Source organism: Palaemon carinicauda, chromosome 8 (assembly GCF_036898095.1).
Source record: "Palaemon carinicauda isolate YSFRI2023 chromosome 8, ASM3689809v2, whole genome shotgun sequence".
NCBI lineage: Eukaryota > Metazoa > Arthropoda > Malacostraca > Decapoda > Palaemonidae > Palaemon > Palaemon carinicauda.
The window spans coordinates 11,575,601-11,600,407 of NC_090732.1; the positions used below are offsets into that span (position 1 = coordinate 11,575,601).

General features: G+C 35.9%; 1 protein-coding gene across 4 annotated transcripts in view; it reads right to left on the minus strand.

Moving 5' to 3' along the window:
* Positions 1 to 686: 686 nt before the first annotated feature.
* The window catches only part of LOC137645653 (long-chain fatty acid transport protein 1-like), a 169,678-nt gene continuing 145,557 nt past the window's right edge, over positions 687 to 24,807 (minus strand). For all 4 annotated transcript variants that reach the window (XM_068378485.1, XM_068378483.1, XM_068378484.1 and 1 more), the window contains exons 11-15: positions 23,570 to 23,713; positions 23,186 to 23,323; positions 13,452 to 13,609; positions 9,530 to 9,683; positions 687 to 8,127 (exon numbers count right to left, since the gene is read on the minus strand). In XM_068378485.1, coding sequence (XP_068234586.1) covers positions 7,970 to 8,127; positions 9,530 to 9,683; positions 13,452 to 13,609; positions 23,186 to 23,323; positions 23,570 to 23,713 — 752 coding nt within the window. In that variant the 3' untranslated portion in view covers positions 687 to 7,969. The remainder of the gene's footprint in view (positions 8,128 to 9,529; positions 9,684 to 13,451; positions 13,610 to 23,185; positions 23,324 to 23,569; positions 23,714 to 24,807) is intronic.

Consider the following 24,807-nt stretch of genomic DNA (forward strand, 5'->3'; position numbering starts at 1 on the left):
GGTCGCGTACTGCTGTGTGGTCGCGAGTCATATGGTCGTGTGAAGTTCCATGCTCGCAGGACGAACTGCTGTTATGCCCTGCTGCACCACTGTGAGCTGCTGGTTGGTCGCAAGCAGAGGCTGAAGTGAAGCTGTAAGCTGAAGTGAAGCCATGAGCTGAAGCGTCGTCAAGAGCTAACACAGCAAGCTGAAGTGAAGCCGTGAGCTGAAGCGTCACCACGAGCTGAGGTAACACAGCAGGCTGAAGCGCTGTCGCAATCACAAGCTGAAGTGTGGTTATGAGCTGACAGGCCTTCATTAAAGGATAATTTCTAAAATTTTACGGGTAAGTTAAACCAGGCTTCTGAAGTAGAACCAGTATGAACATCAAAGGAGATTTATAGAAATAACAGGGATAAGATGCAATTGTTTTCTACACACCAACTGATGTAATAAAGGACAGAGTAATTTTTCCCCACACCACACTGCACTGATCTAAACAGCTACTGTACACTATCATGTTGAAGTGGCCACTAGTAAAAATGTTGACAGCAGATCATGTTTTTATTTTTTTCATAAATAGGAATGGTGCACTTCATGTCTTTCCTATTTTAAAATATATGAGCTTTTAAAAGTATGTAGGAAAACACCCTAAATACAAAACTTTTCAAAAGGAAAAATTGGTTAGTACCGTAAAACAACTGAACTATTCTTTTTCTGTGAATATATTTCAAATTTGTTTCTTGCTACATTAGTTTTACATAATGTATATAAAGTTATACAAATTTAACCCTATGAATCATCATTAAACATTTTCCCAATCAATAATTTCATTTCCAGTTAATGCTGAATGTCCAATTTACATCAAATTATTGTTAAGCAGGTTACCATTACATAAATAACGTAGAAATTATTATAACCTTGATTGTTCCAAAAAACAAATTCCTAATTCCTGCTAATCCCAGCCAAAGTTCACTACGTACTTGAAAAGGTAAAAGATATTATCTCAAAATATTGACTTAAATCTATTAATTGAACACACAATACAATATTAATGAAAATTACAAAAATAAAACAAACCTTCTATCAAGGCACAGCATAAAATGAAAAATAATACTTTAAAATCTAGCATCTACATCTTTGCAATAAAGTTCATGTTCATATATTCGCCAGGATCCTAACCTTCATTGCAATAAAAACACTGAATTCCAGAGGCAGCAATGTAAGTGAAGCACACTACAGTATGATATGGTATTTCAAGTTTTATTTTCACATTTGAACGTAAAAGTAAGAAAAATACCTTGCACTACTCGAGTGAAAACTAATACCGTACCCTTCAGCAGTGGCAAATTCAATTATTTTAATTACAGTAATGACATTAATGCCCTTTATGAAGGATTTAAAATTTAAATCAGTATAGATTAGACCTCATGGGTGATTTTTTATTAGTCAAATACTATAATTCCTAAATCCTAATCAAGAGAGCTTAATAAATGAGATTTTCTTGCATCTACGTGCATTGTTTTATTTCATAATTTTTTATTTATGGTGATTTTGGCTTCACTTGATGGTAATGCTTTCTCAAACATTACCTTGACATTAGTTCTATAACCAAACTAATAGGCTACCATTATTACATTGCTATATGACAGAGCAGTTGTATATATTAACAATTTGAAAGGTACTACACAACTCATTAAACTTATTCCCAGGGTATAGGGTATACTAGACAGTTTGCTGGCAAGAGCAATGAAACAAATCCTTTTATGATGATAACCATAGGATTGAAAAAAGGAATTGAATGAAAATATTCACACTCCTGGAATTTCCATGTTCTATGATAATTCACCATGACAAATAGGTCACACTGCAAACAGTCCTCCAAGATGGGTATTTTTCAGATCTTGAAATATGTTGAAAAGCAGTAATTTTTGTGCACATTATAAAATAGAAAATAAAAATCTAGAAAATTAATATTAGGAAATAAGTTTTTAATATAAAAACAGAAAAGTACACTTCAAGGTCGTGTAGTTTTCAGTTTCTTTGCATATCTAAAGCCCTGTCCACACGATCGAGCACGCCCGACGGGCAAACAGTGATACCAAGCCACAATAGTTACTGAAAATGAGGTTTGATGACATCAGAAACGGGAAAACTAAAGGCAGGGATCTGGCAACACTGTATGATGCCAGATCCCTGTCTGTGGTTTTCCCGCTTCTGACGTCATTAATCTCATTCTTACCAACTATTGTGGTCTGGTATCACTGTTTGCCCGTCGGGCATGCTCGATCGTGTGGACAGGGCTTAAGTCTTTTTGGATTTTTGAGAAACAATAAGCTGAAATGTAAAAGTTGACATGAGTATATTTCAGATGCTAAATATTTCCCTAGTGGAAAATAGATGGGTTACAGTTTTCACAACTGGAAATGTACTGTAATACCAATAACAATATAACTACTACAGCACAAATTCTATCATGGTTAACAAAGCTGGTTTATCCAAAACCCCATTTATTAATTGATACCAAACTACTTGGGACTGGCTGCTTTAAATCACAGATTTATCACAATTGAAATATTCAGTTGTCTGTGATAATCATTCATCAATCAACATTTTTATTCTGCAGCTATTCTCAATAACACAATGACTAGTGCCAAATATATCTTTGTTTCACATCTTGTTGAACTATGAAAATGTCATACAAGTAGAACTGAGAGTATGATTCTCTTCAGTTCAAGAAAGTTATGCTGCCTTGGAGTGACATATTGTACACCTATCCTAGGAACTTATTTTGTGGTACTATTTTACATAAGAGATATCTCTTTATATTACTATATTCTGCTGTTTACATTGTATCTCATGGTATCTACTCCATTTTTCATACTTTCTTCTAGTGTGCTTTTCCATTCTGAAGAGAGCATTTTTTGTATTAAGATACCCTTAAAAATAGTGATTATTCTAATCCTTCCTCCAATTACACAACTACTTTTCTATTATGTTAGTCTTATTCTGTACTATATTTAAAAAACACCAAGCTTTTAAAGTTTCAAATAGTCTAATACATCTCATCACTGTACTCATATTGGTTAATCCTATTACTTGTAGAGAAGAGTTGTAGTTATTGAAATTTCCAAAGCTTTATTATGGAGACATAAAGCTGTTTGATAAACTATCGCATAATGTCTATAGTACCTTAAATCACTCGAGTGAGTTTCAGTTTTTAATGTAACTACATTTAACCCTGTACTCATAGTGGTGTACAGAAGTTCTATTGGTTAACTCATATTTACAAACTTTTCATCAATGACAAGCTTTACAACAGTTGATATCTCAACAACTTGTGCACAGATGCTTCTCCAGTCTCTATTAACTGTATTCCATTTCTTCTTGTCCTTTACTTCCAGCCATTCTTGGACAGAACCTAAATTGTTCATTTGGAAAGTTGGATTATTTTCAACTGTTTTTTTATGAAAACACTTGATTCCTAAATAACATTTAATGGTTTTGAAGTTCTGTTCCAAATATAAACTAATGGCTTCTAAGTAAATGAATTTGCAAGATAGGGCATGCCTTTTCTAATCCTTAATCACCAACAAAATTTAGATTTTAGGTTTTTCTTCTAGGGAGTTTGGCTAGAAATGAGTTTTTGTTCTCTATCTAGAGAATTTCTCCACTCTAATTCTCTTCTAATTCAGGTCTTCATCTATGAACATTCTCTAAGAACTTCTGAGATTTTCTACTAGTCTTTGTTCCGGTACTTCCATATCTACTACTTTTTTAGGTTTTTTCACGACTACATCTTCAACAATTTGTACATATTAGAAGCTGAACATGTAATAGGTGCTGGCTACACTTAACTGTGCATCTATGACGTTTATCTGTTACATATGCCCTTAACGAAGTCTTGTTTGTGTACAAGGGAAGAATTTACTTTCACTTGAAAAATTATGTCTTTTAGTTCTTACGTAACTCAAAATCTTTCAGCTTAGGACCATACTGTCTCAGGCAAAATATATTTCTAAATTTTTAAAGAAGAGAGCAATTAAGGATAACCCTACTTAGCTATCCAACATCTTCCATATTTCATTAATAACTGTAAGATGACTGGAATACAAAAAGTTAACTGTTTAGAGTCCATCGCCCAGTTCACCTTTAAATACAGAGTTCACTACACTTGGTTTCCAGAATTTTTTAATTCAATGCAACTGTAATAAGACAACATTAAGACCTTTCTACAAGTATGTCTCCAAAGCATACATTAACATCTATGTTAATGGCAATTAGTTTCATGTCTTTTGTTTTTATTGTGAATTTCACAAAAATTTGGTTTTATAATTTAGTTAATGTAAAAGTAGTCTTCATAAGAATTCACAATTATGATTTCATCCAACAATATTAATTGTTGGTGCTTATAAAATTTTGTCACTTTTACTAAAATAACCCTAAAAGAAATTAAACTGTCAACCTAAAGAAACAAACTTTACAAAATCAAAAAACCTTAAAAGCTGCATATCTTCATTTACGAATATTGTCCATGAGTAAGACAACACCTAACACTTTTTAGGGGGATTTCTAGTCTTTTTCACAATTATACTATTCCTGTTAAGGATAGTAAACCAATAGTTTAAACTTTGGTGTTATTACCCTTTTGGTGTTGCTACAAACTTCAACCACAACCTTTAAAGAATTACACTTAATGCCTTTGACAAAACCAAGTTCTATTTTATGAAGACTGCAACCATTTCAAAACTAGGTGAAGGAAATCAAATTCAGGATTAACTCTGTGAGATAAAAGTGGATTTTTCATTTGTCTATAAAGCAATGCTAAGAAATAGAATGAAATACAAAGTAGCAAGAGGGAGAACCGTTTACAAAAGAGGTAAAAATTAAGGGTTGAATACTTTTAAGATCTAGACATACTATTTATATAATATTCATACTATCTTTGCACATTCAAGTCACTGTATATAGTTTTCAATTGTCTTTTAATCTGCTAGTCTTACTAACCCTTATACCTTAACCATACTAACTTTTAGCCAAAAAACTATGAGGTATGGCGTGGCGTTATGTGTGGTCATGGGGGAATCTTTATGAACTTTCTAAGCATGACATCAATTTACTTGAAAAGATAACACTAAATAGGCTTTCTTTATAAACTTAAAATTATGTAAACTATTGTACAATGTTTAAAGACTAAAAGAAATTTAAGGAGAAATGAGAATTAAAACTCAAAAAGGACTCGTACAGAGGAAAGAAAGAAAAGAAACCTACACAACTGCACAATCAAGCCTTTGTACACATTTTAATAGTTACATACATGCATACTATTATGGGACTTTGTGAAACATTTTTTGCCAACTAACCCCAGTATATACTCATACATAAATATTGCATATAAGATCACATCATGTTCAATAGACATTTGTAGCCTTGTTAGCACCAAATTAGTCAATGAAAACAATCCTTATGGCCTAGCATTTGCTGCACTCCAAGACTTTGGTCGTATTATACATGGTTAGTAAAACTGTTTCCTATATACTTCATTTCTCTTACCTTCTGCAGGCATCACCTAAGCTCCCATTACCATATTTTTCAATCCCTTGGGTCTTAGTCTCTTCATCTTTGTGGCGTTACAAACATAAACTACCTTTTCCATTCCAATTGTAATTCTTTCCATCAGAAACACTCCTAGTAACCATATCAGAACCTTCATTTGCTGGAGTTACACAATCATGACCAACTGATGTAAAGAGAGCAACATAAAACATAGAATACAAATGCATGTACAGAACTACATTGAGGTGATATAAGAAAATTTGAAGGCAGTAATTTAATTAATACCTTTTCTCATACAAAATAGATATAAATCTCTATATTAGGTATCAAAGTCCAGATATGAATAGCTTGTACAAGCTATCTTCATCAACTTATAAAAGAAAATATAAAAGTCATTACGTTCTCTATTAGAAAAAACATGACATAAATTACTATAACACAAAACTCTAATATAAATTTAGTATTGTTATACCCTTTCAAACTGACGAAATTCAGACTATAGCATAAAGTATACAATTTCACAGTTGGAATATTTGTTAGAATAAACATTTATACATAACAATAAATACAATACACTTCATATCACCACGAAAAGGCATTGAAGCACTAATTAATAGAGTTAATCAAAATTGTTTCTTTTTCTCATGAAAAATCTCCATATTCCTCAGAGCTGCATTTTTTAAGTTACATCATCACTAGGTTTGTAAACTAGGTTTGAAAGGAAAACAAAATATTACTAGTCCAGTAGAGCTTTTGCAAGGAGGACTTTTTTCTTTTGCCCATCAAAATTACTCCACGTTATAAAGCTTCAAACCCTCAGAAAATCATGAAACGTCAAGATTGTCAAGTAAAAGTAAATTACGCAAGTATCTTTAGTACTTATTTCGTGGATTAAAATAATTTATGGCTTTAAAAAATCAAATTTACAATCTTACTTTAAAAAGAAATGCTTAGCAAGAATATTCTAATTTTTTATATTTTGGAAAATATACAATGATTAACACAAATTTTGAGCTTAAAAGTTGTCTCAAAACCTTACCTTAATATTAGGGCATCTTTTGCAGTTTCCCTTCAAAATCTCATTGCACTGACTTTTGCCCTTCCATTTATTTCATCTGGCATCCTCTCAACTTGCTGTCATTGTTAACTTTAATTAAAAAAGGAATAGTTTAGGTCTGCCCTAATGGGAATCTGATTGAACTAAATAATAGTACTGCAGTAATAAGATACCACAATCATGAAATTTACATTTCATTCTTTAATCTGATCATTCTATAACTGGCTAAAATTACAATTAAAAAAGCCACAATAATTAGATAAAACTTTGGATGAGTTTTTTTTTCAGTAACCTACTACTGTATTCAGGAAGTATCATAATTATTCATATATTTTCTAATTATATTCTGACCAATTTATTATTAGGCAAAACATGCAATTAAAACCCATAACAATATGGAAAAACTTATGAGGTTATATTATCAAATGTAAGACATAAAATATCACAGACCTTGAGTCATTGCATCTATTTTATTCATTTGCTCTTTTGCTTACTTAATATCTATCCAATTACATACAAAAAAAATTTATTGATTTCTATTCACCTTTTCAGCACGTGTGTACTGGTTCGTGTTTATTTGTGCAATATATTTCCTGTGGCATTTTCAAAACATATTTTTTACCAGTTATACTTATTTTTCTCATAAAGTTTGTTGGTCATGAGTTCAAAAGAATTTAAGTTGATTTTGTCTTAAATTGTGGGCAGTCTATATAATGTATCAAAGACAAAAACTATTTGCGATACCATACTGTATTATAAGGTTACTTCAAAACACTGAAAAGTTGTACAGTATGCCTAATCTGGTCCTATCTTTGTTAACAAGTATTTACAAGACTTTACCTCTTGTCTACAAATCTTGACTAAATATTTGGGAAATGCAAGGTGATGCAGACGTTCTAAATATATTCTTTAAAAAGAAATCAAGTATCACTACATGCATCATCTCCAATTTTGTGCTATTTCTCCTGTTTCTATTAGATGTGAATTGTCCATAATCATATCAAAATAATAATAGCCGACAAGAAACCATATTTCTAATTAAAAATAAGGTTTAGTATTTAAAGATTTCTCATTTGTGTCAAATTCCTTGATCAAAGGAAAAAATAAATTATCCAAAACTTGAAAAATGTGGGTGCTTATTAGTACGGCTGTAGAAACATAATCCACTTATTACAGGTACTGTAATGTACGTACTTAAATAAAATCTTTCACTAACCAAATATTTTCCTTGAAAATAGGTTCCTAAGATCACATTAAAAAAAAATGTACAGTACTTCAGATAAAGGAAAATTTCTTTTTAAATCAATGAAGTTGACCCAAACTTACAAAACTTATCGAAAAACTTAAAATACTTTACAATGGCTTCAAGGTACAATATTACAGTCGTACTTCTCCAGTGACAATCTTATTATAGACGTCTACGGTGAGGGGAACATATGATTTCTGCTTGGCATCTAAGAAATATAGGGCATCCTGAATAGTAGTCGCATTAAATCCTTCCTCTTGCAGTTTCACTTTCTTCAGTTTATATGTTCCTGATGGAAATAAGAAGAGAAAACAATATAAAAAATATACTTGCTTTATGCTTGAAAATTAATTACCGGTAATAATGTTATAGCATTGTTAACAATTGTTTCATCAAAGTAATACCCCTACATACTCATGCATAAAGACTATAATCGCAAGTGACTCAGTTAGTGGTGGGGTAAGATGTGAGAGAGCTACATCTCTAAGCTGAAGGGTGCCGGGAGGAGTAATGCCTCAAGTAGGGAATGTTGTGACTGGCTAAAGAGAGTGGTGTGATTATATATGGTAATATAAAAACACATTAAATAGCTCTTGCAACAATCAGGAATAAAGGTTAGAATACCAAAGTATTTGTTGGTTGGCTAAAGAAAGAAGGAAGCTAAAAAGGAGAGCTTTTTTATTAAAATATCCTTAGGTATGATATATGACCATGTGTTGTACTCTTTAGAAGGGTAACTGAATGATTTCAACTTCCATAAGGTTTATATTGGAAAATTATGTATCCGGTACGTCATACACTATTGTACCTGGGATGTTTTGACATTAAGTGTATGTCATCGTACCAAATGCGCACTCATGAACAAGACATGGCTAGCATAATATATTCTCGTCTGTGTATTTTTGTGGGCAAATTTTACAATTTTGTCATATCTAGTTATCATCTCTAATACTTTATGTATCTTTCAGCATAATTGTATCATAAAAATTGTAAATGCATAAACATACTGTCAAATAAATATGAAGAACATCTCTTAGAGGGACATGCAGCAATTATTTATTTACAAATACCATAGATAATATAAGAAAACTGATGATTTATTTCTTAGGAAATTATAGATAGTGATGGATTTACTGTATATAGGATATTAAAATAAATAGCTTTCCCTGAAATTAAAAAAAAAGTAAATAAATAGGTGCCCAGGTCAGAAAATGGTTGCCTACAGGGCACACTTGTGTAAACATATAAAATGGACTTTTTAGTAACATAAATTTGTTTCATTAAAAAAAAACTATTTAATACAAGAAATATAGATGTACTCCTAGCCAAAAATGCAATAACCTGAATTTCTAAAATTCCAAGTCAGAGGTTGTGAGTTACGCTCTTTAAAGGACAAAGGATTGAGTCACACTTTTCAAAGGACAAAGGTTTGAGTCACACCCTTTAGAGGACAAAGGTTGGAGTCACACCTTTTAGAGGACAAAGGTTAGAGTCACACCCTTTAAAGGACAAAGGTTTGAGTCACACCCTTTAAAGGACAAAGGTTTGAGTAACACCCTTTAAAGGACAAAGATTTGAGTCACACCGTTTAAAGGACAAAAGTTTGTATCCGTTTAGGAATGAATAATCTCTTAAGGTATTTAGTCAAACTCCTTTTCAAAAATATTTTCAACTTATAAACGTTACTGTACCTGTCTTTTCCAGTTCCTTTACAATCCTGACAAACAATGGCCGGGCATAAGATGGAAGCGATTTGGTGACAGTATTATGTAGTAGGTTGAAATCTAAAGTTTTCTCTTCATCTAAAATAGCTACCATACCAGCACGGCCTTCTGCTCCTGGGACCTGAGAATCAAATATAAAACATTTAGTTAATTTTGAATAATATATATTTCTTAGCAAAAAATAGCTAAACCCCAAAAAATCTACCCTTAGAAATCAGCAAAGTTTTGAAAGGAAAAAATAAAACAAGCTATTTAGCATAGATGGCTTGGTAAGGCCAAAGAAAACTTGCTCTAAAAAAAAAAGAAAATTATAAAATAATTTAGAAATCCAGTACTTGTACAGTAATGTAAAGTACACTAAAGCCCAATAACATATGTGAATGTGATGTCCCTCTTTGTTCATCTCTTTCCCATACCTAAATCGTTTACTCTAAAAATTAAATGTTAACAAAAATAGAATTTTAATAAAAAATTTCATTTCCATACTCATTTGATGTTCAAATTACTTCTCTACGGAAGCTCTATTTTATCAACATTGACCCCTAAAGGTGGAATCACACAAGTCAATTCTTGCTCGAGGTTTTCGCCAACCTTCAGCTGAAGATAGCGAGCGAAAGTGTTGCAGCGTCACACTACGATCTTGCAGTTCGAAGAGGATATAGGAAAAAGTTAAACTAACATGATCATCTGATATCATCATAGTGCCCCAAAATTTTATAACTGTTGCAATAATATCTATTATCGGTATATTACCTGTATGTGCAAACATCCGGGGATTATAGAAATAACAAATTTGACTATAAAATTTCTGTTTATTTCTCTGATGGAGGTGGGTTGCCACAGAAGGGAAGAAATATGTCATTCACAATTTTGAAATAAAATAATCAACCGTCTAGATTCATATTTACTCTAGATTATTAGTAAAAAAACTCTCAAAATATATTCAAAATACATTTTGAAATACAGTAGAAGACTCCAGATTGCTTCCAAGTTACTGTACATATTTATATAACACCAACACCATGTAACTAAAATTAGAATTAAAATAGCTAAACTAAAAAATGTTGCAGTCACTTTAGGACCTAAAGTCGAGCCATCCTAATAAAAAATCAGGATTCTTAAAGATAATGTTTAGGCAAAAACCTTTCTATAGAAAATATTTATGCAAAAAATAAGTGACGCTATTGCATTCCTAATATCATGAAGTCTAACCTTCAAGGCTATCTTCAGGCCTCAATTATTTCTTTAAGAGCCCCTATAACCAAACTTTTGACAAGAAAAGATTGCATATTTGAACAGAGGATGTTTCGGAAAAAAAATTAGGAACACGACCTCTAGTGTCGTATTTTTGTCCAAATAATAATACTCAGCTCTTACCGGACAAAAATAACAACTATTTTCTGATGTAATGTTCATCCTTATCCAATGAGGTATTTTGAAAGAATTGTGGCAAACTCTTTAAGTCTTAAAATAATTTTTAGCTCAAGAAACTTAGCAAAAGAGATGTCATCATCTTATACTCTGCAAAACCTACCTTAAAAGATAGTACTTGTAGGTCACTTATGCATTTATCTGAAGCCAACGCCAACATAAAAAGAAAGTGTTTAAAATGTGATATCTTTAACTGAAAGATTTTCCAAAGGTTCAAACTTGAACCTTTTTAGAGTGTAAAGCTACATATAAATTTCAAAAAACCAATAAACTTGAATAGTGAAGGTCTTTCAGCATTATAAACACGAAACACACCCACTACAGTAGAATACCTGAAATGGATAGATTTATCGGTAATCCAAGATGCTGAAGTACAGAATTAGGCATGGATATATATAACTTAATGGCTGAAAATGCAAATTTCTTTTTATTGTATAAAAATGGCCATGTTAAAATTCAACAATATTACCCAAACTAGTTCTATTCATCAATACATTTCTAGATTTGAACCAGTCAAAATAAAGATTCGACAGTCTTTGCTACAGATTAACAGTATACTCTCCTTTTCGAACATATGATAGACAATCTAGAGGGCTGTGAAAACCCTTTGTTCCTGAGAGTATGATGGAAAGTCTCCCTTTGTTAAATGTAGCACAGATGAGTTTGGATGAATAACCTCCAAAGTTGGTTGTCCGAGAAGACTAGTTTGTATGGCAACCTTCCTGGACACACTGATAAAAAGAGGCCACAGATGTGTGAACCATTCCATTTATGGTCAAAACAAGGATACCAATGTCATTCTGCTTTTGTAGAAATTCTGAACTAGTCTATCACATGTCATTTCATAATAAATGATGGAAATGCACAAAGATCCAGATTCAACCAGTCTTCTAAAAGGGTATCTACCTTCCATGCTAAAGGATCCAAGATCCGGAACCGGTTGATCAAAATACTTATATATTTTTTGCTTAGTGATGCTGCAAACATGTCTATATTCGGTTGACCCCTCCACTTCAAAATTACTAGACATATTGATGGATATAAAGACTATTTGTTAGAATGAATCTGAATTTTCCTGCGTAACTGATCTGCTAAGATGTTAAATTTTTCCCAGAATAAACTGAGGGAGTAAGTCTATTCCAGACAAATTTGTCCTAGTCAGTAGTACCTTCCCTATCCAGTACAGGGATCATGACCTTGTCCATATTTGGTTCCAGATGTATGAAAAAGCCGTCATATTGCCTGACTTCCCAACTATCAGTGGTTCCTAGTCTTGAAGAGCATTAAATAATGCTGCATGCAATTGATATGCAGATTTGACTCCCGTGACACCCATTTCCCTGACAGATGTAAAGGGTTTACATTAGAGTCACTTCCCATCTTTCCTGTGAAGCATCTGTGAACAGAAAAAGGTCTGGGATTTTAATTTCCAAGGAAACTACCTGGGATAACAGCCTTTGATCCCCTAAGCAACTCAGCAGTTCAAATAAGATCTTCCTCACTGGAATTGAAATTGTCTAGATCAAATATTGTTACAATATCGATTGAGATGAAATTGGAAAACTCTCATCTCATTCTCTAAGGAAGTCATAGTCCCAAGAAGTCCTATCCACTTCCTAACTGACATAGACTGAAATATTTTAACACTAGAATAAAAGACTGAATCCTTTTCTCCAATGGAGAAAATCCAAAAGGACTGGTTGCTATTATCATACCCAAATATAGTCTTTCGAGTTAGAACCACAGAAGACTTCTTCAAATTGACCAGAATCACCAACCAGTAATCCCAGTAATCTGAGCACCTGTACTGCTAAACTTGATTCCTTTTCAATGAATTCCTTATATATGGCCAACTGTCCAGGTAGGTATAACAGAACTTTTAACCCCAGAAACTTTACACATTTGGAAAGCCTTGAAGACTTGAGGGACAGTTCTCTGAACAAAACATAGGCACTGGGACTGGTAAATCATAGACTCGATGACGAACCGAAGGTATTTCCTCAAATTAAGATGAATAGGAATGTGAAAATAGGCCTCAAGAGACCTATTAAAAACATCCTAACTTTTTTAGTTGTAGGGATAATTGTTGATAAAACAAAACTTTCAGAGAAAAGCAATATAAACATAAAGGAGGGTCATAGAAATAATAGTGTTTTTTCTTATGATAATACCCAAGGCAGCTTTCAATCTCTCTTCTTCCTCCTATCAAATATTTTCTTTATTATTCTAAATTACAAAATACTACAGTATATCACTTTCATATTCCTTTCGTCATTATTAATATCCTTATTATAAAACAATTATAAAATAGTTCTCTGTCTTTTGATTTTACCATTGGCTAGGCAGCAGGGCAACAGGTTATCCTTTTATAGAACTTTGCAAAGATCTGAAAATGGTTCCCCAAATTTCTCCCAATCTTTCAGGTTTTACTGTACATTGCTGTATATTCAAAACCTACCTCAACACCATAAACCACAACATCCCCATGTCCTGTAACTTTGCAAATGACTCCTTCAACTTCACTTGTTGCAACATTTTCACCTTTCCAACGAAAAGTATCTCCAGTACGGTCCTTAAAGTAAAGGTAGCCTTCGTAATCCATCACAAGGATGTCTCCTGTAGGTGAATGGAAATTAATGTTATGACTTGAACCTATGGTATTTTTGCAGTAAAAAATCAAAAGCTTGATATAACTGAAAGAATATTAAAACAGTATTTAGCATAGATACCCGAAAAATAATTTTGTTAATATCAATATACTGTCCATTAACACAAATTTTTTTAGATCAATTTATTTAATTCTATTTACTAACATAATACTGTAGTGTGAGTTTTAATGTTTCAAAAAAGAACCCAAAACTAACTTTGCATTGGCTATTATCCACAACAACCTGTTATCTGCAGCAAATGAATAATTAAACTCTACACGAATTCAGTCATAAATCCTACAAAAATTTCAAGGGATACATAGAAAATATAATGACCTTGAAAAATTTATTCTTGAAAATATTTTTATAATAGTCTCTAAATAAATATGTTATTTTGTTATAGATAAATATTCTCTTTTTTGAGATCTTTAAAGATACCTGTGATCTTATTTCATGGTCTCATCTACTCTTGGGTTATCATTGGCCTCGAGAAACTCAGGCAATTTCTTCCAGGATATTTTCTTTGAGACAATGATACTTGATAAAGGGAATTTTTTTAATTTTAAATAATAGAGGCATACCCAAGAACTTACTGCCTACATCTTTTTTAACAGTATTTTTACATTCATACCTTATATTAAATTATCAAACTCTGAGACTTACAATTTAACTTAAAAAAATAACCTAACATAAATCAAGCCTTTAAAATACTGTCTGGAAACTTTATGTCAAGTTATCAAATTCTGAGACTTATAACTTAACTTAAAAAATAACCTAACATAAATTAAGCCTTTAAAATACTGCCTAGAAACTTTATATTAAGTTATCAAATTCTGAGACTTACAACTTAACTTAAAAAATAACCTAACATAAATCAAGCCTTTAGAATTACTGCCTAGAAACCTTACAAAGGCCAATTAGTAACACCATCTCATCTAATACACTTGGTCATTCGATAGTTAATCTTTCAAAGATTTGCAAGAAAAGTGAATAAAATACATGTTTTGCCCATTTTTTCTTAACTGCTGCTGCTCACCCTTTCTCTACACTTGTCCAAACCAACTGAATCTTTGATTTCTGTGTTTTTTACAACCTCTGAATATCTTAATCTTGGACAATTTCTCATTCATAATACATTCTTCCAACAGTACTCGAACCAGGAACTTCAAACTTTCAAGGTCACACCTCAAAATCTCAAATATTTTCTTTTAAGGGGCTGGTTTTTCATCCATTACTATAACAAATTGCAAAGGGTCCAGCTCCGATTCTCAATCAACACCAAGATCCTTTTCCTTTCTCATACACAAACCAGCAACTTCACTCTAAATCCAATATTATAATAAGAGTAATATAACTAGCTTAATCCATCTTTCTGGTAACCCTTTGCCTTTATAATACCTAGATCATTAATTCTCAAGTGAATTTTGAATATATGTGGTAAAATCTTGTTCACTTCTCACATTACTTTCCCATAAATTATCTACATAAATATAGGCTGTTGTTTGTTGTTGATCTCTCTTGTATGATGGAAAAACTTTTAAATATCGATATCAACAATTCTTTTTCCAGCCTTTCCTCCAGCACTTTTTCAAACATTTTCATAGCATACAAGAGTAGTCTTATTCCTAAGTATTTTCAGCCTTGCCTTTTTGTATTATTACTTTAAAGCTCCTTTTCCTCTTCTTTCCTGTCCTTTCTCTTTCTCTGTCAAAGATGCTTACTGCTTACTTGCTGCTTTTTTAATTTCCTTGCTATCATAGATGGTCCTTGGTCTTTACCATTTTTTGGAAGCCCTTCAAATATCTTTAGCTGCTGTTCTCCATTATCCCCTCTATAATGCCAACATCCTACAGTTCTTGTGGTTTTCTTCATTCAGATGACTTACAAAATACTTTATTCACAGACAAGAAGCATTACATGGCACTGTAGATATGAAAATTGTTCAAGTGTCAAGGTGCCTTTATTAGAGTCCTGTGACTGGCCAGATAGTACATTGCATTCCTCTCTGGTTACAGCTTATTTTTCCTTTGCCTACACATACACTGAATAGTCTGGCCTACTCTTTAAACATTCTCCTCTTTCTTTATATACCTGACAACACTAAGATAACTGAAAAAATTCTTCTGCACTTAAGGGGTTAACTACTGCACTGTAATTATTCAGTGGCTATTTTTCACTTGGTAAGGGTAGAAAAAACTCTTTAGCTATGGTAAGTAGTTCTTCTAGTAGAAGAACACACCAACATTAAATGCCTATTTTGCCATTCTTGGATAGTGCCATGGCCTCTGTACCATAGTCTTCCACTGTCTGGAGTTAGAGTTTTTTTGGTTAAGGGTACACTCAGGCACACTATTCTGTTTTCTTATTTCATTTCATCACTACGCTATTTTCCTTGTTTGAGCCTTCAGACTTATGGCATCCTGCTATTCCAACTAGGGCTGTAGCTTAGCTAGTAATAATAATAACAATAATAATAATACAATTCCCTTATACAGTATATACTTTTTCCTTCAATTTTTTAAAAATTTTCATCTTCTGCAAACATTCTCCCTGAAGTGATGGACTTGACATTTAAAGCCAATTGTGGTAGCTTAAAGAGTCTGATGAATCCCCAATTATCATCATCTTGATTAGGACACTGTGTGGTCAGTTCATACCGTCCTTTTAATTTCAACACTATATGCTCAAAGAAATTTTCATTGGGTGATATAATAAAAAAAACACTAATAGAGAATGTGCAAAGACCATGGCATTTTTTCAGTCTTTCTCGTGAACAGCATTTCTAGAATAGATATAACATTCTTCATAAATATGACAATCATAGAGTAAAGCTCATTTCCATTTCAAGTTGAGTTCATATAGCTTTCCTTCAATATAAAAGCACTGCAATGAAGATATATACAGGTTAAATTTGTTTGTAACAAAAGAACTATAGATTCCAAATTAAGAAAAAAAAGAATCTTGAATCATATCAAAGATACAAGAAACAAGACATACTATTGGTAAGCATTCCTAAAAAAATGTTATTTTGATAATAAAATACATTTTTGAATATACTTACCCGGTGATTATATAGCTGCAACTCTGTTGCCCGACAGACAACTCTACGGTAAAAACTCGCCAGCGATCGCTACACAGGTTGCGGGTGTGCCCAACAGCGCCATCTGTCGTCCAGATACCCAGTACTCAATGTAAACAAAGACTCAATTTTCTCCTCGTCCCACTGCGTCTCTATTGGGGAGGAAGGGAGGGTCCTTAAATTTATAATCACCGGGTAAGTATATTCAAAAATTTATTTTATTATCAAAATAACATTTTTCAATATTTAACTTAGCCGGTGATTATATAGCTGATTCACAGCCAGGGGGGTGGGTAGAAACCAGCAATATATGTTTACACTTTTATGAGCTAAGAGTTTTTATTTCATTTTAGAAGTTATCAAAATAACAAAAACAAAATAAATATGTACCTGGTAAGGAAGTCGACTTGAACAATTTCTCTGCCTTTTAAGTACGTCTTCCTTACGGAGCCTCGCGATCCTCTTAGGATGCTGATCGACCCCTAGGATCTGAAGTATCAAGGGTTGCAACCCATACAACAGGACCTCATCAAAACCCCTAATCTAGGCGCTCTCAAGAAATGACTTTGACCACCCGCCAAATCAACCAGGATGCGAAAGGCTTCTTAGCCTTCCGGACAACCCAAAAAACAACAATAAAAACATTTCAAGAGAAAGATTAAAAGGGTATGGAATTAGGGAATTGTAGTGGTTGAGCCCTCACCCACTACTGCACTCGCTGCTACGAATGGTCCCAGTGTGTAGCAGTTCTTGTAAAGAGACTGGATATCTTTCAAGTAAAATGACGCGAACACTGACTTGCTTCTCCAATAGGTTGCGTTCATTATACTTTGCAGAGATATATTTTGCTTAAAGGCCACGGAAGTTGTTACAGCTCTAACTTCGTGCGTCTTCACCTTAAGCAAAGTTCGGTCTTCCTCACTCAGATGTGAATGAGCTTCTCGTATTAACAATCTGATAAAGTCTGACCAAGCATTCTTTGACAAAGGCAAGGATGGTTTCTTAACTGAACACCATAAAGCTTCAGATTGGCCTTGTAAAGGTTTAGTACGCTTTAAATAGAACTTAAGAGCTCTAACAGGGCATAAGACTCTTTCTAGTTCATTGGCTACGATCTCCGATAAGCTGGGGATATCGAAAGATTTAGGCCAAGGCCGAGAAGGCAGCTCATTTTTGGCTAGAAAACCAAGTTGTAGCGAACAAGTGGCTTTTTCTGACGAAAATCCTATGTTCTTGCTGAAGGCATGAATCTCACTGACTCTTTTAGCCGAGGCTAAGCATACCAGGAAAAGAGTCTTAAGAGTGAGATCTTTCAGGGAGGCTGATTGTAACGGCTCCAACCTGTCTGACATGAAGAATCTTAGTACCACGTCTAAATTCCATCCAGGGGTAGCCAAACGACGCTCCTTGGTGGTCTCAAAAGACTTAAGGAGGTCTTGCAGATCTTTATGTTTGGAAAGATCTAAGCCTCTGTGCCGGAAGACCGATGCCAACATGCTTCTGTAGCCCTTGATAGTGGGAGCTGAAAGGGATCGTCCTTTTCTCAGGTATAAGAGAAAAACAGCTATTTGAGCTACAGAGGTACTGGTCGAGGATACAGAAACTGACTTGCACCAGTCTCGGAAGACTTCCCACTTCGATTGGTAGACTCTAATGGAAGACGCTCTCCTTGCTCTAGCAATCGCACTGGCTGCTTCCTTCGAAAAGCCTCTAGCTCTCGAGAGTCTTTCGATAGTCTGAAGGCAGTCAGACGAAGAGCGTGGAGGCTTTGGAGTACCTTCTTTACGTGTGGCTGACGTAGAAGGTCTACCCTTAGAGGAAGACTACTGGGAACGTCTACTAACCATCGAAGTATCTCGGTGAACCATTCTCTCGCGGGCCAGAGGGAAGCAACTAACGTCAACCTTGTCCCTTCGTGAGAGGCGAACTTCTGCAGTACCTTGTTGACAATCTTGAACGGTGGGAATGCGTAGAGATCCAGATGTGACCAATCTAGGAGGAAAGCATCTATATGTATTGCTGCTGAGTCCGGGACTGGAGAGCAATAGATTGGAAGCCTCTTGGTCAGCGAGGTTGCAAAGAGATCTATGGAGTGTTTTACCCCAAGTGGCCCAAAGTCTCTTGCACACATCCTTGTGGAGGGTCCATTCGGTTGGAATTACTTGCCCTTTCCGACTGAGACAATCTGCTATGACGTTCAAGTCGCCTTGGATGAACCTCGTTACTAGGGAGATGTCTTGACCTATTGACCAGATGAGCAGGTCCCTTGTGATCTCGTACAACGTCAGTGAGTGGGTACCTCCTTGTTTGGAGATGTATGCCAAGGCCGTGGTGATGTCCGAGTTAACTTCCACCACTTTGCCTCGAAGGAGAGACTTGAAGCTTTTCAAGGCCAGATGTACTGCCAACAGCTCCTTGCAGTTGATATGCATGCTCCTCTGACTCGAGTTCCACAGTCCTGAGCATTCCCGACCGTCTAGTGTCGCGCCCCAGCCCACGTCCGATGCGTCCGAGAAGAGAACGTGGTTGGGAGTCTGAACAGTCAGGGGAAGACCCTCTCTTAGGTTGATATTGTCCTTCCACCAAGTCAGACAAGACTTAATCTTTTCGGAAACCGGGATCGAGACCGCTTCTAGCGTCTTGTCCTTTTTCCAGTGAAAAGCTAGATGGTATTGAAGAGGACGGAGGTGTAGTCTTCCTAGTGACACAAATTGTTCCACGGATGACAGCGTCCCTACCAGACTCATCCACAGCCTGACTGAGCAGCGTTCCTTCTTCAGCATCTTCTGGATGGATAACAGGGCTTGATCTATTCTGGGGGCTGATCGTCTTGTTGTTCAGCAACGTCCTCATCAGAGGGTTCCTCATCCGAAAACTGATGAGGAAACGGCAACGGAGTGGGCAACGTCTGGCTCGCTGAGTCCGGTCGCACTGGTGGATGCGTGACGGAGCCGGACGCAATATCATGGAACTGCTGCACAGTCTGTGAACTGTCAATAACCATGGGTGCGCGAGGAGGCACAGCGTCAACCCGAGACTGTCTAGACCGTCTGGGTTGTGCAGTCAACACCCTACCGGGTTGCTGAGGTTGACGCACTGCGTCAAAACAAGTCACCTCTGCTGGTTGTTGAACGTCCTGAACGTCAACAACCACCTCCGAGCGTCGCTTAACGTCAACGTGCGGCTGGCAACCCACACTGGGTCGCATCGGTGGAGGAACCACCTCAACTGGCAGACGCGAGTAGGTTACCTCAGCGTCAACAGGGCGCACAACCGACCGGTTGGAAGGTTGTTGGCCAGAAGGTTCGGTAGCAACCTTCTCCGCATTAAAGTCCTCTATCAAGGACGCCAGCTTGGACTGCATGTCTTGCAGCAAAGCCCATTTAGGGTCTACGGGAGCAGGTGTGGCAACAGACGGGGTTAGCGACTGAGGCGGTACCGTTTACCATCCCTGAAAGCCTTGTTATGCGTGACATAATTGTACAGCAAAACTTCAAAGGCTCGAAAACAGCTGTGAAGTTGACCTGTAAACAACTTGGAGCGTCTCCTGGCCAGGCGCCAGGGAGAGTCTACGAGAATTGAGAAGTCTATCTGGGCAGAGGCAAGAACTCCCAAGCCGAGAACTTCTCTCGTGTCATATCAGACTCTCGCTCTATAAACCAGTTTAAAAGAAGGGAAAGCAAAGGCTGTATCCCCCAAACTCCTCCTGGTGAAAAACCAGTCGCCTAGCCAACGTAAAGCTCTCTAGGAGAGCGAGAGAGCACTAGCTTAAAAACAACGGCTTCGAAGTAGCTAGGCCTAGTGTAAGCTCTGACGTTTAGGCGAACGAGGAGCAGCAGTTACAAAAAGATCCGGACAAAGATCCTTAAAAAAATCATCATGATTTAATTAAAGTCCATAGGAGGCTAAGCAGCTTTAGGCTCCTCTCCATCTGACAGAGTCCTCAAGGGAATATCAGTAGGAGGGGGAACAGCAACTTCCTCATCTACAGGAACCTTGTCCGATAAAAGCTGAGTCTCAAGCAAGGGAGAGACCTACCGTGATGGCAATGCTTTACAAGCAGAGTCCACACTCACTGGTGCATTAGTAGCGGACCAGAACGCAACGTCATGTAACTGCTTGACAGTCTGTGAACTGTCAACAACTGAACTGTCAACCACAACAGGTGCGTGAGGACGCACAGCGTCCACTCGAGACTGCTTTGACTGCCTAGACTGAGCAGTCAAAACAACTCTAGAATGCGGAGGTTGACGCACAGCGTCAAAACAAGTCAACTCCGATTGTTAGTAAACGTCTTGAACGTCAACAGGAGCATCAGCAAGTGGCCTAACGTCCAAATGCGGCTGAAAAACCACACGAGACCGCATCGAGTGTGGTTCTAAACAACCTGACTGACGTGACTAAGCTACGCCAACGTCAACAGTAAGCACAAAGGAACGTTAGGTTGGCTGAAAGCCAGGATATTGATGAGATAAACGGCTAGACTCAACGGACTAATCGGCAGAATAGTCTTCCATAAGGGAGGCAAGCATATACTGCATGTCTTGCCATACAACCCATTAAGGATCAACGGAAATGGTTGTGGTAAGAGACGAGGGTAACGTCTGTGACCGCAACACTTTGCCTACAAAAAAAGACTCTCGGAGTCTGTGTTACGCTTTTGTTAGGCGGCGAGCAGTTATCCGATGACTGCATAGGGTCAGAGCTGTCCTAATGGTTGTAACCAGGACGCTGGACCTGTCCTGAAAGGACTGACTTTCGCTTAAGGGCTTCGAAACCTTGTGACAGGTTTCTTATGCGAAAAGCTTTCGGATGACGAGGAGAAACAACGTCTCTCTCGTCTTATGGTAGGGGAGATCTTGGTAAGATACACCCGATACCATAGAGGGAAAACGTCTGTTCGTTGGTCAAGGCCTCTCGAACCCATAAGTCGTTTGACATTACTTCTCCCCTGGGCTTGGGAGCATGTAAGAGGTCCCGGACTAGGTGAACGACAGGCACGAACAGACGAACCCTCGGACGCAACACTAACACTTTGCGCATATCACTTTATCACTTCGATTTTCTGTTTTGCACTTATTTCACTGAAATCGAAACTTTTACTGATTTCTACCTGAAACACGCAATTCTACCCTTCATTAAAAGGTAGTAATTGCGAAATCAGTCGTATAATGCAAGCTCATTAATACCAGCAAAAAACAGAAAACATATTTTAAGATAAAAAAATCAGTGGCTGGGAAAGAGACTAAACACTAGTTCATATAACTACGTTTTCAATCTCTCACCGCACATAGCCTGGGGACGAGAATAAAAAACTAAAACGTTTTATCCTTCCTCCCCGTACAGCGACTAGGGACGAGAGTAACTCGAGAACAACGTTACCCGCTTGAACGGAACATTTTCTCTCCTCTCTCTCCCTCCGTCTCTATCTCTCTCTCTCTTTCTCTCTTGATTTCGCACCTAAGAGAAGAGCCCAATTATATTTCGTCAAAAAAACATGTTATTTGACTAAAGGAAAAAACTGAAAGGTTTTTCAAATAAAAAGTTCCTTTAAAATAGAATTTAAAACATTTAAGCTAAGAAAGAATGAACAAAACGTCAGAATCGATTTACTCTTACTGCAAAGTGAAACCGTGATACACTCTCTCTATCGTAACGATAGAGCGCATGTTGAACGTCCTGAACGTCAACAACTGCGTAGCATAAATAAACTAAACGTTAGTTCATCTTTGAAAACAGTACGAAGACTATCAAAGAAATTCTTTCATAAAATATTACCTTTAAAAAGTTTTAAATCCTTAGCTCTTTAAAAGCTAATTACGATATAAAGGGCTCAACGTTGATTAACTTCGGTTTCCAAGTTAGGACCGCCTACTCTCAGGAAAGGTCTATATAAACAAAACATTAAAATTATTTTTTATATGTTTATAATAAATGGAAAGTTAATCGAAGAGGCCTAATAAAGGCGGAGAGATATAAAATATATAGAGGAAAATCTATAACGTGATATAATTACTAAAAGCCTAAACAAACTTCCGTCTAAGGGAAGGGTCGGCCATTTAAAAGTGAAAGAAAGTCCATACTCTCTTTGTCACCATAATTAAATCTATCCAAAACGAGTTCAAGATTTAAGATGAAGATAAAACACCTGCATGGCGAAAGCTCAAAACTAGAATAAAGTACTTCACCAATTAGTTGTGAAAAAACTCCAGTTTAGCAACAGCGAGTAAGTACGTCTTGTCGATAGCTCGACAGAGAGAAAATTGAGTCTTTGTTTACATTGAGTACTGGGTATCTGGACGACAGATGGCGCTGTTGGGCACACCCGCAACCTGTGTAGCGATCGCTGGCGAGTTTTTACCGTAGAGTTGTCTGTCGGGCAACAGAGTTGCAGCTATATAATCACCGGCTAAGTTAAATATTGAAAAAATTAAAATAATAAAACTACCACACAGTATAAATTACCTGAGAGGAAGGCACAGTCTCCTTTCACAAACACATCTCTTACAATCTTCTTGGCTGTTGCTTTTTCATCAGCATAGCCATGGAAATCTCGTACTGGATCATTTTTAACAATCTTCCCAATGAATTCACCGGCTTCACCTAATTAAACAATAGAAAATATGAATATTAATATAATCAATGAAAATACCAAATAACCAATAAGATTTCAAAACTAAATATTAGCAAGAACAAGGAATACATGGACTTTTTGAATTATGCTCAATAAATTCTGATGTTTTGATAACTCTCCACAGCTTGATGTTTAGGGAATTTCATGCCTAAACATCCAGCAAAATAAAGTTTTAACTTCACTTCATACTCTGAATAATATAAATTTGTCCTCACCTGGCTGACATTTGACACACATGCCATTGGAATCTCGAACAATCTCCTTTGTTTCTTCATCTATCTTCAAGAGTGCCACAGGGTATACTTTTGGGAATAAAACAGACACAAATCCAACAGCTCCTGGCTTACCATCCATATTGACTGGAATAAAGAATCTTATTAATAGGAGCAATAAAATGAAAAATGTGGGTGCCATCAGGCAATAGTTTCTAAAAAAAATTGCAGAGTTCTCTTGCTTGAGGGTACACTCAGGCACAATATTCTATCTTATTTCTCTTCCTCTTGTTTTTTTTAAAGTTTTTATAGTTTATATATGAAATATTTATTTTAATGTTGTTACTGTTCTTAAAATATTCTATATTAATTGTTAATTACTTTTCGTGTAGTTTCCTTATTTCCTTTCCTCGCTGGGCTATTTTCCATGTTGGAGCCCCTCTTGCTTATGACATTCTACTTTTACAATTAGGGTTGTAGCTTAGCAAGTAATAATAATAATAATAATAATAATAATAATAATAATAATACATACATACATACATATACCAAGGCACTTACCCAATTTTGGGGGGTAGCCACCCCAAAACTAGAGTGCGGGGAGCAGTCACTCTCCCCCCAGCTCCATCTCTTTGTCGATGTCTCACAGGATGTAGATACAGGAGAGGGGGTTCCCAGCCCCCTCGTCCCGTCCCTTTTAGTCGCCTCTTACGACACGCAGGGATAACGTTGGCGCTATTCTAATTTTTATATGCCCCCGCGGCCATAATAACAGTTGAAGTTAGATTTTCTTTTTACAGGTTAACACATAAAACTGACTTCTTTCTACTCTCCTCTTGTCTTGTACACTGTTCTCAACAGAATTTCTCTTTTACAATATAACTACTATTTCAGTGCCCATCTAACTAACTGACCTTTCTTTCTCACAACATATAAGAATCATCTCAACCTATGAGACTCAGTTGTTTTCCTAACTCTAAACACAATATCTTCACAAAATCTTCATTGGCAATAAGCTCTTTCTAATGAATTCATCCTATGAACCTGTTCATAATGTTCTTTATATTCTTTGTAAGTTCCCATGTCTCTCTTGCTTTAGTTAGTGTGCCCATGTCTAAACATCAGCTTCACGACCTCATAAAATTGAAAATGGAATAATTTTATCAGTAAGCCATCTTTTCCCTGTGCCATATAAGCTAGAAAATTGTGCATATATCATAAGGCAATCACCAACACTAATG